Source organism: Chenopodium quinoa, unplaced genomic scaffold (assembly GCF_001683475.1).
Source record: "Chenopodium quinoa cultivar QQ74 unplaced genomic scaffold, ASM168347v1, whole genome shotgun sequence".
NCBI lineage: Eukaryota > Viridiplantae > Streptophyta > Magnoliopsida > Caryophyllales > Amaranthaceae > Chenopodium > Chenopodium quinoa.
This window is the reverse complement of record NW_018742770.1, coordinates 2,196,412-2,209,323: the sequence shown is the minus strand read 5'-3', so window position 1 is coordinate 2,209,323 and position 12,912 is coordinate 2,196,412. Positions and strand designations below refer to the sequence as shown.

At 35.3% G+C, this 12,912-nt stretch overlaps 2 protein-coding genes across 3 annotated transcripts in view; one reads left to right on the top strand and one right to left on the bottom strand.

Moving 5' to 3' along the window:
- Positions 1–6,219, top strand: part of LOC110724655 (protein SABRE-like) — a 30,274-nt gene extending 24,055 nt beyond the window's left edge. The window contains exons 16-23 of the mRNA XM_021904090.1: positions 20–159; positions 386–458; positions 2,555–2,656; positions 2,888–3,046; positions 3,226–3,555; positions 3,642–3,809; positions 4,398–4,770; positions 5,530–6,219. Coding sequence (XP_021759782.1) covers positions 20–159; positions 386–458; positions 2,555–2,656; positions 2,888–3,046; positions 3,226–3,555; positions 3,642–3,809; positions 4,398–4,770; positions 5,530–5,654 — 1,470 coding nt within the window. The 3' untranslated portion in view covers positions 5,655–6,219. The remainder of the gene's footprint in view (positions 1–19; positions 160–385; positions 459–2,554; positions 2,657–2,887; positions 3,047–3,225; positions 3,556–3,641; positions 3,810–4,397; positions 4,771–5,529) is intronic.
- Positions 6,220–6,926: 707 nt separating this feature from the next.
- LOC110724654 (GATA transcription factor 24-like) lies at positions 6,927–12,470 on the bottom strand. Of its 2 annotated transcripts, XM_021904088.1 has the most exons (11): positions 11,938–12,470; positions 10,468–10,557; positions 10,201–10,334; positions 9,630–9,740; positions 9,399–9,513; positions 8,447–8,506; positions 8,035–8,100; positions 7,889–7,960; positions 7,643–7,720; positions 7,462–7,530; positions 6,927–7,338 (listed from the first exon to the last, which is right to left on the bottom strand). In XM_021904088.1, the coding sequence occupies exons 1-10, from the start codon at positions 12,190–12,192 to the stop codon at positions 7,465–7,467; spliced, it is 1,047 nt and encodes a 348-aa protein (XP_021759780.1). In that variant the 5' UTR covers positions 12,193–12,470; the 3' UTR covers positions 6,927–7,338; positions 7,462–7,464. The 2 variants fall into 2 exon arrangements, with proteins under 2 accessions (XP_021759780.1, XP_021759781.1); XM_021904089.1 differs by lacking the exon at positions 7,643–7,720.
- Positions 12,471–12,912: the final 442 nt, after the last annotated feature.

Genomic DNA, 12,912 nt, shown 5'->3' with positions numbered 1-12,912 from the left:
TTCTTACTTTTGCTTGCAGATTTATGACTTTGACAGGGACTACAAAGATGTTGGTGTGGCTAGATTTACGACAAAGTATCTGGTTGTGAGAAACTGCTTGCCAAATGCAAAATCTGACATGCTTTTATCAGCTTGGAATCCTCCTCCTGAGTGGGGAAGGTAAGCACCTTCTTAGGAACTTGTATATTTATTCTTACATAATTTCTGCTCTGCCTCTTGACATTTTTGTTATTTAATGGTTGTGATACTCCGTATTCATGTGGGTTTGCCTCCATATTTTACCTTCGTCTTTCAAAAGATATCTCTGCTAATTTTTATTTCCTCTTCACTAGTTCCTTTTATATTTACATGTGCATAATTGTGAACCGTTGAATTTGTTCTGCAGAAAAGTTATGCTTCGAGTAGATGCTAAACAAGGGCCTCCCAAGGATGGAAACTCTTCACTTGAACTTTTCCAGGTACGTAAAATGTATATCCTCTTCTGTTGATAGGTTTTAGGTTTTGACAGAGATGATTATATATATATATATATATATATATATATATATATATATATATATATATATATGGTGTTGCTTACATGTAAACACTGCATGAAAACTGCACCAGTGGCATGTCTATCAGTCTTATGTATTATAAAATTTACCTTAGCTAATACACATTATTGCCACAGTTTTTGACGCAGAAAGGAACCTACTTATATTACATAAGGAAACAAAAGTTCTTTGGAAATAACTCTTATATTACACAGCCTCGCTTGATTGCTTGTCAATTTTGAACCTAGGTCTTAATTGCACTTCTTTAATTGCCTTGGAATGGATATGTGTTATAAGAAAACTATTAACTGTGTTTTATTAAAAAATTGAACATATAAGTATATAACTACTACCCTACTAGGAATGTAGCACACTTGTTGGGGGGGGGGGTGCGTTTGGTTCAAGTAATTTAGATATGAGGTATGGGTTTAGAATGGGTAAAACCCATACCTTGTGTTTGTTTAAGGAAATTTCAAATTTCAAACACATACCTCAAACCCATAAGGCATGGGGTTTAGAAACACGAAGGTGGTGGGTATGGTTCATACCATACCTTTTGGTATCAATTAAAATTTACCTTAGCTAATACACATTATTGCCACAGTTTTTGACGCAGAAAGGAACCTACTTATATTACATAAGGAAACAAAAGTTCTTTGGAAATAACTCTTATATTACACAGCCTCGCTTGATTGCTTGTCAATTTTGAACCTAGGTCTTAATTGCACTTCTTTAATTGCCTTGGAATGGATATGTGTTATAAGAAAACTATTAACTGTGTTTTATTAAAAAATTGAACATATAAGTATATAACTACTACCCTACTAGGAATGTAGCACACTTGTTGGGGGGGGGGTGCGTTTGGTTCAAGTAATTTAGATATGAGGTATGGGTTTAGAATGGGTAAAACCCATACCTTGTGTTTGTTTAAGGAAATTTCAAATTTCAAACACATACCTCAAACCCATAAGGCATGGGGTTTAGAAACACGAAGGTGGTGGGTATGGTTCATACCATACCTTTTGGTATCAATTAAAAGAAATATGTTTATTCCTAAACAAAACCAAACACATGGTATTAAGTATCAAGTTTCAACCACATAGCACCTTTAGTTCATTCCTGATTTAAAAACTCATTTCACTTTGCGAACCAAACGGTCACTTATGTAGCTGGCAATTGAACAAGAAAAGGTTTACAACATGAACAGGATTATAATATGACATAAGGTCTTAAGGATTATAGTATAAATAAGGGAGGCATGCCAGAGAGGAGCATCCAGAAACTATCATCTTTCTTTTCCTTTTTGTAAGAGTAACCAGCCAATCTCACGTCTGGGCTGTATTTCTCAAATTGGGGATGTTAATAGCATCAATAATACAACTATACTGTTTATTGCTCTGCATTTTCTTTTCTTCTTTCAAGTTTGCTTACATAATTTGTCCAAAATAAATCCCAGTTGATTTCATCATCTTGGCTGATCTGAGGAAACAATTTTAAATAATATTCGTAAATATAGGTGATAAATTTTTACGTTTCTGGACACTAGATAAAGACTAATTTTACAGCACCTTTATGCTCAAGTCTGTGAATGGGTTTAGTGCACAATGTTACTTGGACTCGGGTGCCCATGTGCGACACGGATACGTGTCCAAGTATCCGACCTAGCTATTTTGTAGTTATTTTGTGAAAATTTTCCATGATTTTGAACTAAAATGAAGTGTCCAAGTATCCCACCCATGTCCGAGTATCAAGTGTCCGACATTGGTACGTGAGGTGAAATGAAGAGTCCGAGTAGTGCACCTCAGAAAGTGTGGTAATATCAATCTTTGAATCCTGTAGAAGCTTGGTTTACCTGATTGGCTTGAGTCTCCTTTTTTTGTTTTCCTTTTCTTCCCCTGATATAGTTTTGCTAATCTTTAGAGAGCTACTTTCCTCTACCAATTGAAATTCTTTAATTTGGCTGCACAATGTATGTCGCTAAAGGCGCTAACAGATCTTACTTGTTCGATGTACTGTAGGTAGAGATTTATCCCCTAAAAATCCATTTGACAGAGACAATGTACAGAATGATGTGGGAGTATCTTTTTCCTGAAGAAGAGCAAGATTCTCAGAGGCGGCAGGTTAGTCTACAACTCTTGTGGTCCTTTACTCCTATAAACATCAATGCTCCAATGCTAATGAAGACCTAAACATCCCCTGCCAAACACCTGACCCAAAAAAAAAATTGTATAAGACTAGAATTGGTGTCAGTGTCACTCTGTGCAAACAGGAGGATAAGGATTTAAATCATCACGTTATCAGGATATTGTTGAGATTGTTCTGATTGTGACTTGTCATATTTTGCCATGCAGGAGGTTTGGAAGGTTTCAACTACTGCTGGTTTAAAACGAGTGAAAAAGGGTTCTTTCCCACAGGAAGGTTCTGGATCTAAGGACTCTGAAGGTTCCTCTAGGACAAGTGCCTCTGGAGTGCCCTCAACATCTGGAAGCACTCATACTGACACCTCCCTGGTGAGCTCTAGTTATTGGGTTCTGATGCCCACTGCCCATGAAGAGTTTTTTTTTAAAAAAATAAAAAAAATTTATTATTTTTTTAATTTTCTGGCATTTGTGAAGTTAATTTTGTAAAAAATTCACAAGTATTTTAACATATGACAAGTTAATCAAAGATATCTTGGGTTTTTCAACAGGCATCAAAACACAACAAATCAAATACTGGTACAGCGTCAGAGCTGCGGAGAACATCTTCATTTGACAAAACATGGGAAGAAAATATTGCAGAATCAATTGCTGATGAACTTGTATTACAACTTCATTCTTCAAGCACATCTAACTCCAAAAGTGGGCCTCTGCCATCAAGCGAACAACAAGATGACTCTTCTAAAGGTAAAGCAAAAGACCCCAAACAGATCAAATTGGGTCGTGCATCTCATGAAGAAAAGAAGGTAGGGAAGTCTAATGATGATAAAAGATCAAGGCCTCGAAAAATGATGGAATTTCACAATATCAAGATAAGTCAGGTCAGTAAGTTTTGTTTGATTGTGATACTTCTTAAAGAATGTATGCATCTCCTGAAAAATGACGCATCATAATTTTAAATTTGTAGGTCGAGCTACTGGTCACTTATGAGGGATCAAGATTTGCTGTGAGTGATTTGAGATTACTCATGGACCAATTTCACCGTGTTGAATTTACCGGAACTTGGAGGAGACTCTTTTCAAGAGTAAAGAAACATATAATTTGGGGAGTTTTGAAGTCAGTGACTGGAATGCAGGTAACATTATATCTATATACCTGTTGTCCATTTCTTGGTTCTTATAAATTCGCTTTGTTATTCTCCACGTCTTATTTATTATTCTCTTCGTAATTATACTGGACTCTAAAAGTTTTACCCTTAATCATAAGGGTCCTGATGTGATTGATGTGGATGAATCTGAAACTAATCTTTGCCTACTCTATGTTTAGTGGGCTTAAATGCACAACCCAATCTTTCTACTTGAGCAGCCCTTGAATACTACCTTCGTTCACCATTAAATTGTTTAACTTTGACCCTGTCTTTTTACTAACCTATAAAAAAATATATTATAATTTAAAAAGTTAATGGATTGATCTAAATGTATATTTAAATGCGAAGTATATATTTTCACCAACTTTATATAAAAAAAAATGCTCGCTAATCGACAGCTAAAATATTTATGGTCAAAGTTGTGTTGGCAAATGTGAAAGTCAAAATGGTGAAAACTATTGCTAAACAGAGGAAATATGTTTTAGGTGATTTTTTTTTAAATGTTTGACCTACTGACCGTAAATAATTGGAATTTGTCTTAGGCACAGTTAATTATTATCCATTTTCAATTTGCAGGGAAAAAAGTTCAAAGACAAAGCACAAAGCCACAGGGAGATTACAGGACCTGGCATCCCTGATGATCTTAACCTCAGTGACAGTGATGGTGGTCAGGCTGGTAAATCTGAGCAGTTCCCAGTGGCCTTTCCTAAGCTTCCTGTAGATGGAGCAGGTGATGGTTTTGTTACTTCTATAAAGGGCCTATTTAATACTCAGCGTCGGAAAGCCAAAAAGTTTGTGCTACGCACCATGAGGGGTGATGCAGATAATGAATATAATGGGGAATGGAGTGAAAGTGATGTGGAGTTCTCACCTTTTGCAAGGCAACTAACAATAACAAAAGCTAAGAAGCTGATTAGGCGACATACTAAGAAATTCCGCTCTAGAAAAGGTTGGTCCACTCCTAATCTCTCTAATAGCCTGTGCACCCTCATACTTGAATACTCCCTCCGTGTTTAAATAAATAAAACATTTTTGACTTTCACAGAGTGTAAGGTGGTTGAATTTATTAAAATATGTAGCGGGGTGTTAGTTTGAGGAGAGAGAAGAGAGGTTAGTGGTTTTGTGGGGACCATTAGTTGGTAAAATATTATTAAAAAATAGAGAAAAGTTGTAACGTTTCATTTATTTAAACACGGCCGGAAAACGTTTCATATATTTAAATACAGAGGGAACAATTGTTATACTAATATGCTTGAGGCTTATTTCAAACTAATAGTCTACTTGATTTTGAGCATTTGAGATTTTTTCTGTGTATCACTAAAACTTAAAAGTTTTTTTTTTTTTTTTTGGAAAGTATCTCTTTGATTTGTAGTATAAATTCAACAAATGTGTATTTAAATTCTAATTTTATACATAGTCAAAATTATCGAGCTTTGATGAATGGAAGTAGAATCAAGAGTACTATATCGAGAGGTTGGCTGTAACAATGCAAAAAGCAGCTTTTTAGGACATTCTAGTCTTCTTCCTATCACTGTTACAATAGTGACGGACTGACAGTGACTTTAACTTAAGTGAGAACTTACAGATATGATAACGATAGTATTACCCTATTAGGCCTTTAGACCATGTTCATGGTCTTTCTGAAATTAACTGAGGAATATCATTTTGCTGTATATATATTGTTGTACTGATAACTGTTTTCTACCAGGTCCTATTCAACAAAAAGATTCACTTCCTTCATCTCCAAAGGAAACCACAATATATGAAAGTGATTCTTCAAGTGAATCCTCGCCTTATGAAGATTTTCGTGACTACGAAAAACAACCACATTAAGGTTAGACAGAAACCTGTTAAAAGAGTCAGATTGAAGATACTTTTATGAGAGTGAAATTCTTTGAGAGCCTGATTGAACAGCTTCTTCTGATGCCACTATTGATTATGTGGAAAAACTTCAGTGCATTCAGATTAACACATGTAGCTGGGTCTAATATACGATTTAGATGAATTCATTGCCAGAATGCCAGCTCGAGACACATATCTGGAGTAACTTGAAACTTTCTCTCCCTACACTGAGAGTGTCTCACAGAGCACTTAAATATGCTGTTCAACACTCTGGGTTCAGCAGCTTCCAAGCCATGAATGACACTGTGATTTTGTAGGTACATTTTTGAAGTCACCCGTTCTCCTGTAAATTTTACAAAAAAGACTAAATACTCGTCAAATTGAGGAAAAGAGAGATGAGATTGTATAGAAACAAAATTTTGCTCCACCTTTTCCTTAGATTTATACTTGGTATCTCCAGTTAATTTTACTGGAATTACTGCTATAGTGCTATGTAAAGTGAATCATTAAAGGGAATATGATTTAGTTCTCAATGAGTACAATGTTAAAAGTGAAACCCCTCTTCCCTTGTGATTTGCCTGTGGCATTTAGTTTCAGATGACTTATTGAGATTGTTCATTGTCATGAAGAACAGAAGAACTAACATTCTTCAAAAAAAACATATTCATTTCTCGGCGAGATCAATGTTGGCTTCATCCTTCTTCCCCTTTGAATAGAGTGGTTGAGGCATTTAGTTTTGGTTGGTTTTCAAGACTACATAGATTCTAGTAGAAATTCAAATTCAAAAACCCTGTGTCAATTAGTAGTCCGGAGTAATACCATATTGTTTTTGAATATTACGTTGGGATGCTAAACTTACTTCTTACTCCTGAGCACATAATAAAGGACGATATTTAACCTTTAATATTTTAATTTTGTGTACTTTGTATAAGTTTAACTTATAAAAAATTGATATTATGAAAATGTATATGGTAACAAATTCAAAAAATTTTGGTTTTTATATCAGTAGGTAAATACGTCAATATTTGTTTGAAGAAAAAAGGTCAAAATTTAGTGATGCACTTATTTAGAAGCAAAGGGAGTATTTTTTTATTTTTAATGATTGTCAACTAGTTTTGTTGGTAAAATTTTACGAAAAAATATTCAAGACTTGCATTGAATAAACAAAAGGTCTAGACTCTTTACACCGTGTTCTTAGAGGCTCAACAAAGACCTAAAAATAATTATGCTTTATTTTGTTGGTTTTGCGAGAATGTGGAGAAATGACGATGAAACTTTTCATGCTCTCTCTTGCACACACACAGAAATTTAACCGTGAATCATCAAAGATCAGTATTGCCACAATCACGAGAACAATATAACCTCGGTGACTGATTTTATCATCACACAAACATTGTCTTCAACATTACAAGATTACATTCACCTCATGGTGAATTCCCATCTGTTGAGACTCAGTACATCACACACAAGCAACATCTTGAGCCATATCAAGACAAGTGACTCCTCGCTCGTGAGGACATAAGTCTAAATGAATAGCAGCAATCACTCCAATAATCTGATGCTAACCAGCATTAACGTCAAGTCTTATCGATTGACACTGTAATCAGCATCAGTGCATGTTCTTGAGATTTCACTTCAAGTTCAGTCTCTTTTGTGAGGCAATTACACTCTGTATCTGTCAAGGACATATTACAATCAAAATTCACAAATCAGCTATTTTAAAAAAGACAAGATAATTATGATCAATTATCAGCATCAGTTACGACAACCAACTGTAATACAGGTACTTGATGAATACCTACTAATCACTGTTGGTAGGAATATCCACGTCTGTCTCAGAACTATCATCAAGCTCAGCCATAGTATCCTGCAAACGTTCACTTTGAAATTGAGCAATAATCACTAAGTGAAAACTAGTCAAGTAAGCCAAGTTAAATCCACAACCACTTGAACTAGAAGGATATTAAATGATACTATACTTCTTTGTCAAAGTTGCCAGATGAATCTGCGGCTATCTCTGTTAGCATGCTAGTTGCATCTGCTATCCTATGAGAATTCTGGATGATGCCAAGTTATAAATCAATGTAATGTCCAAAAGTAATTTATCGCATCCAAGTTGAGGGAATTCAAGCAACCAAGCAATAATACTGTATGTAAAAGTATTGAGCCAATTGAGGCAAATTGGACAGATACAAAAGCAGTAAGCATGCACAAATATCAATTACCTCCTTATGGGGTTTGGCAAACGAATTGACATAGGCTATAGTTACAGCACTGGAATTACCCTTTGGGGTTCTCTGCATGTAAAAATCAGTGACATAAGGAACAGAACCACTACCAACCTTGTACAAGTGACACACGGAGAACATACAAGCTTACACGGGTTGGCAAGTGAATTTTCTTCAACAATGGAAGGTTTACTATCAACTGGGGTTCCCTGCGATTAAATTGGAATAATTTAGACCATGTTCTTTTCACCTTGATAAAAATAGTTTCAGCTCTAATGAGTTACACATGAGTTTAGCTGAATTCATAAAGGCTACTGAGCAACGAGTTACTACTACTTTAAGAGATAAAAGTGAGATCTCTAATTATGTCCACCACAATTATTCTGGTATAATATCAAAACTTTAGTGTACCAGCAAAGCAAGAGCTTAAAAATATCCCATACAACACTCAAGCTCAGCTATCCCGAGGAAAAAAAAAAACATGTGCTGGGTGGTTAGTAGTTACTAACTTTCTACTAGTTAGTTTGAAATGCAAAATAGCTTAAAGATACTTACAGGTTCAGCCTGATCAAGTAAGAAACTTCTTCTTCCTTTACTTAAATTTCTGAGTGTTCCCTACACATATTAGCAACTAAATGAGCGAGGAACCCACACTACAATAACAATGTACAAGACTACGGTAAAATCACAAGTGCATCTTTCAGTATTTAGCAAAAGCACAGGTAAGACATGAGTCCTGAGAAAAAGTTAACATAGATTTATACAGCATAACTCCAGACAATGTTCATGCAGAGCCTCTATATGATCATATTTTAAGGAGTGCCCCCTTATTGTTCACAAGAATCAATAAAAGATAGTTATTTTGTGAAAGGTCCGCATAGTGAAACAACTAAAACAATGAAGGGGGTGTTAGAGAAACTGTCCTCATTTGACATCTACTTGCTAATATATCGAAGTTCTCAGATAAAGTCTCATGTACCAGTCAATCTTTAACGTGAAGAGATTATGTCATACCAAATATACAGATCGTCTGACCAGGAACAGCAAAAACTAGATCATAACCCTAGTAGAGAAAAAGTTGTGCAGTAAACTTGCAAGGTCAATCTCTATAGCTCAAAACCTCAACGCAAGTGCATAGGTGAAGCAGATTTTAGCAAACTACAGCAATTTTGCCCCATATTCATCTATGTATCTAGCTGCATCCTGTGGTCCTGGCGTCCTGTCTAACTTCCATAACCTTCATTGTCTTATGAACTTACATTTTATATCATTCAGCAAAATTTAAGACTTGTTTATACTTGACTATAAAAAAAGCTTGGTATGAGAAACGTACACACATAGACCATTTTACACAGACAGGATCCTACACAAATGGGTTCCTCTATCCTACAGCACATTATTTTTAATCAGTCAAAGCCTAATGCATATATGCAAATTTTATAACATTTTATCTCTCTCGAGAATCTTAACTCTATAACATTTTAAAAACAATATTATGATTTCACACCTTGTTGGCCCACATCAGTCCGCAAGCATTGCACAAGGTTCTTGGACCAGATGGTCCGCGTCGCATTGCTGGTGTATCATTTTCACTAATACCACAATGCTGACACTTGTTTGAACTGAAAATTATGGAGAAAATTAGAAAGGGAAAATACATAAATTTGGAGATAAGCTAGTTATTCTTCAGCACGGTGTGCATATGGGAAGAGGGGGGATTAAATTAACAAGAACTCACACAGTATCTTGTCCCAGGGTTCTGCCAACCACCAAGTTCTTCTTAGCTTCCAAATTGGAAGATGCTGAACCTTCTCTCAAAGATGCAAATTGGCCATTCTTCCGATGCATCCTAGAAATAGAAAAGAGAAATAAAGCACCACTGGTGTCAAAAAGCAATCCCTTGAGTTGACAAAAGTAATCACCTCAAAGCTTTTACAGTCTGTCTGCCTTGTTGGTTCAAGTAAAGAGTGTGCTTGCATGTACTTTGTGGAGTGTGGTGTTATATATGAGTAAAGATAGCTACAGACCTCATGGGTTGGACTCAGGCACACGTATCTAAACATCTGCTGCAATTTAAATCCGTGGTGCACAGAGCCAACAGAACAAGCAGATAAATCTTTGTAAGTGTGTGAACATTTGGTGTGACAACTAATGAGTACAAGTTCTACATCATGTCTACGACCTCCTTAGCATAGATAAAATAGCATTTCCAGCAGACCAACAGTGAATTCAGCAGCACATAGACATAAAAATTTCGTAAACTGACTGATAGAAATATGAAACTGGAAAAAGAAAAAGAGAAATCTCACCTTTGAGCAACCTCCTTTCGTATAGTATACCTGATTTTGTTATCAAAACACCTCTCTTTTCTTTTCTCCCGAAACCTAACCAAGGAAGCTATCCGGTGAGAAATAATGGATTTCCTCACAGGACTTCCAGTGACCTACAAATTCATTACAAAATCAGCTCAAAACATCTACATAGGAAATAGTTTATTATATATCCTTGTCACAAGCTTCTCCAGCATCACCTATTGTCTATAGAAAAAAATTCTTTTGATTTTTGAAAAGTATTACCCTATTTTCTTGTCCAAAAGCAGACTCATCAGTTGTTGGGACTCCAGCATGAGTCTCACGTTCTCCAAGGAGCAAGAGCACTGCTTGGACCTGTAGTTTGAAACTCCAATAAGAAATGCTTCTGTATCACACAAGCTTACTATCAAAAGTATTTTATAAACAGCATACCATATACAAGGAACATCAGTAAGAATTAGGAATCAAAAACACTTGGCATAACAAACAATAATGTTGATACATGAGATCAATAGCAAACAGAACATTGAAATCTAAGAACACTACTCAGCTCTGCATATCACATTTATACACGTTTCGAAATCTAACACGTTTCCTTTAAAAAAAATAACACTACATACAATGATACAACTAATGCAAGTATATAACTTGACATCTTCGGATAGTAAATGGAGTAAGTTGCAAAAATCACACATGAACAAAATTAATAAAACAAACCAAACCACTGTACCATAAAAGTACAAATAGAAGTTTACAATTGGGAATTCCTAGCAATATTTAATCACACTTAGAATTTTTCTAGGGTAAAGTTTTCTATCCTATGCATTAGAACAAGAAAACAGACAGAGATGTTTGCTCTTCAAATATTGGAATTTGTATTGATACCTTTTTAAATTATGTGAGAGAAGTACACATGAAGTGCTAAATAAACCTTCTAAATCACAACAAACAATAGTAAATCACATCAACCAATTAAAATTGATCACAAAGAATATTGGCATAATCAATGTCTTAACCTTTTCTTTGCAATTTTTAGATGCATTCTCAATATTTTTCAGCCGTATGAAAGAGAGAAAGAGTATTGTAATACTATTCCCTTGCCTCCCACTCAAAACATAATATACCCTTTGTCTTTCTCGTACAAAATTTACAATGTTCAACTATGACCATGTTTGGCAAAATTATTAACCGCAGTAGTTGTGAACTCTTCTACTAGTTGAGTATCACACTTAGCTATTAGAGGAAAAATCGTCGAAATACTTGTTTGAGGTAAGCCTTCCACACCACTAGTCTTAAAACCCTTAAATTTAGATAAATATTTACCTCCACGACTCCAAATTATTCTAACGCTAATCGTGGTAGCTTTTGCTAAACACTACTCAAAAACACAATTTGCCAACAAAAGCTACACCAAAAGATAGCTCTGAACATACTTACTACAAAATGTTAAAAACAAAAACAAATTTACAACCCGTCTTTTGTACAACCTCGATATCAAAATCAATTTGCCAACAAAATAACCCCGAACACACTTACTCCACGGCTCCACCTATTAAAACAAAACAAATTTACGACCCGTCTTTTGTACCACCTCGTTATCAAATTCACATAGTAACATGTTCATACTTAACATAAAATTCCTCGAGATAATCAAATTGTAAAATTTACATAATTTATACACAAATTTCATAAAGATTAAACCAAACCAAAATAGAATATCAGAAGTGCAAGTACCTTTTCAGGGGAAATAGCAGGGAAAACAAAGACCTCTCCTTCAAAAGACAAGGTCAGTTCACTAGTCCTGCTACTACTACTACCACTACTGGGACCCATCCTTCCATTCTCTCTCCTAATCCTCACCGTCTGATCTTCATCAACTCCGTCGTCTTCCATTGAATCATCACCGTCCGATTCGCCGGAATATTCTCCGTCAACGGGAACCTCCCCTTCATATGGCCGCGATTGTAACGGCTTCGGGTTCGCCGCCATTCAATCCAATTGCCAATAATATTCAAAATTAAAATCCAATTTAATTTTGAGATAATTATATATTGAATTATTGGATTATCCAAAAACAAAATTACAAAAATTGAAGAACAAAAATAAGAAGGTGACCCCCAAAAATAGATTTTATTTTATTTTTTTATTTTTTTTTGTAGGTGAGTAATGCAGTAAACACTGAAAACAAAGCAGAAAAAAAAAAAGAATTAATTTATTAAAAAAAAAAGGGGTACACGTCGACAATGGTAGGGAAAGATGGTGATGTTGCGGAAATGTTAGGTTTAATTTAATTTATTTATGAATACGTAGTCTTTGTAGTAGTTATTATTATGGTTATTCATGTGGGAAATTTTGGACCGTTTGATATATTTTATAGTGGTGATTGGTTAAATGTATCATCAATTTTGGGACCTACTTATTATGCTAATTATGGATCATCATGTGCACATTTGATCATATCCTTTTGTTAATTGTGATGATAAGGTTTTTGTTTTAGTGGTGGTGGTGGTCGTCAATGGTCGTGCTCGGGTTAGGGCGGATTTAGGTATCGAGGTTGAATGGATTGTCTTGACTACAAGTTAGACCGGGTTGGACAGGTCAAACAAGAAAGAAAATTTGTTGAGTAAATCCGTTCTCGGGTTGAGCTAATTTGATCTTGGACAAACTTTGGCCGATTTGGTTTAGAGGACATTGCCTAGCCCAAGTATA

What these genes read in the sequence shown, in the direction of transcription:
- LOC110724654 (XM_021904088.1), bottom strand. Translation starts at nt 12,192, where the DNA reads ATGGCGGCGAACCCGAAGCCGTTACAATCGCGGCCATATGAAGGGGAG. An exon ending in CTGCTATTTCCCCTGAAAAG is followed by an intron (nt 10,558 to 11,937) that starts GTACTTGCACTT and finishes TTCAAACTACAG; the next exon opens with GTCCAAGCAGTGCTCTTGCT. An exon ending in TTGCCAACCCGTGTAAGCTT is followed by an intron (nt 7,961 to 8,034) that starts GTATGTTCTCCG and finishes TTTTACATGCAG; the next exon opens with AGAACCCCAAAGGGTAATTC.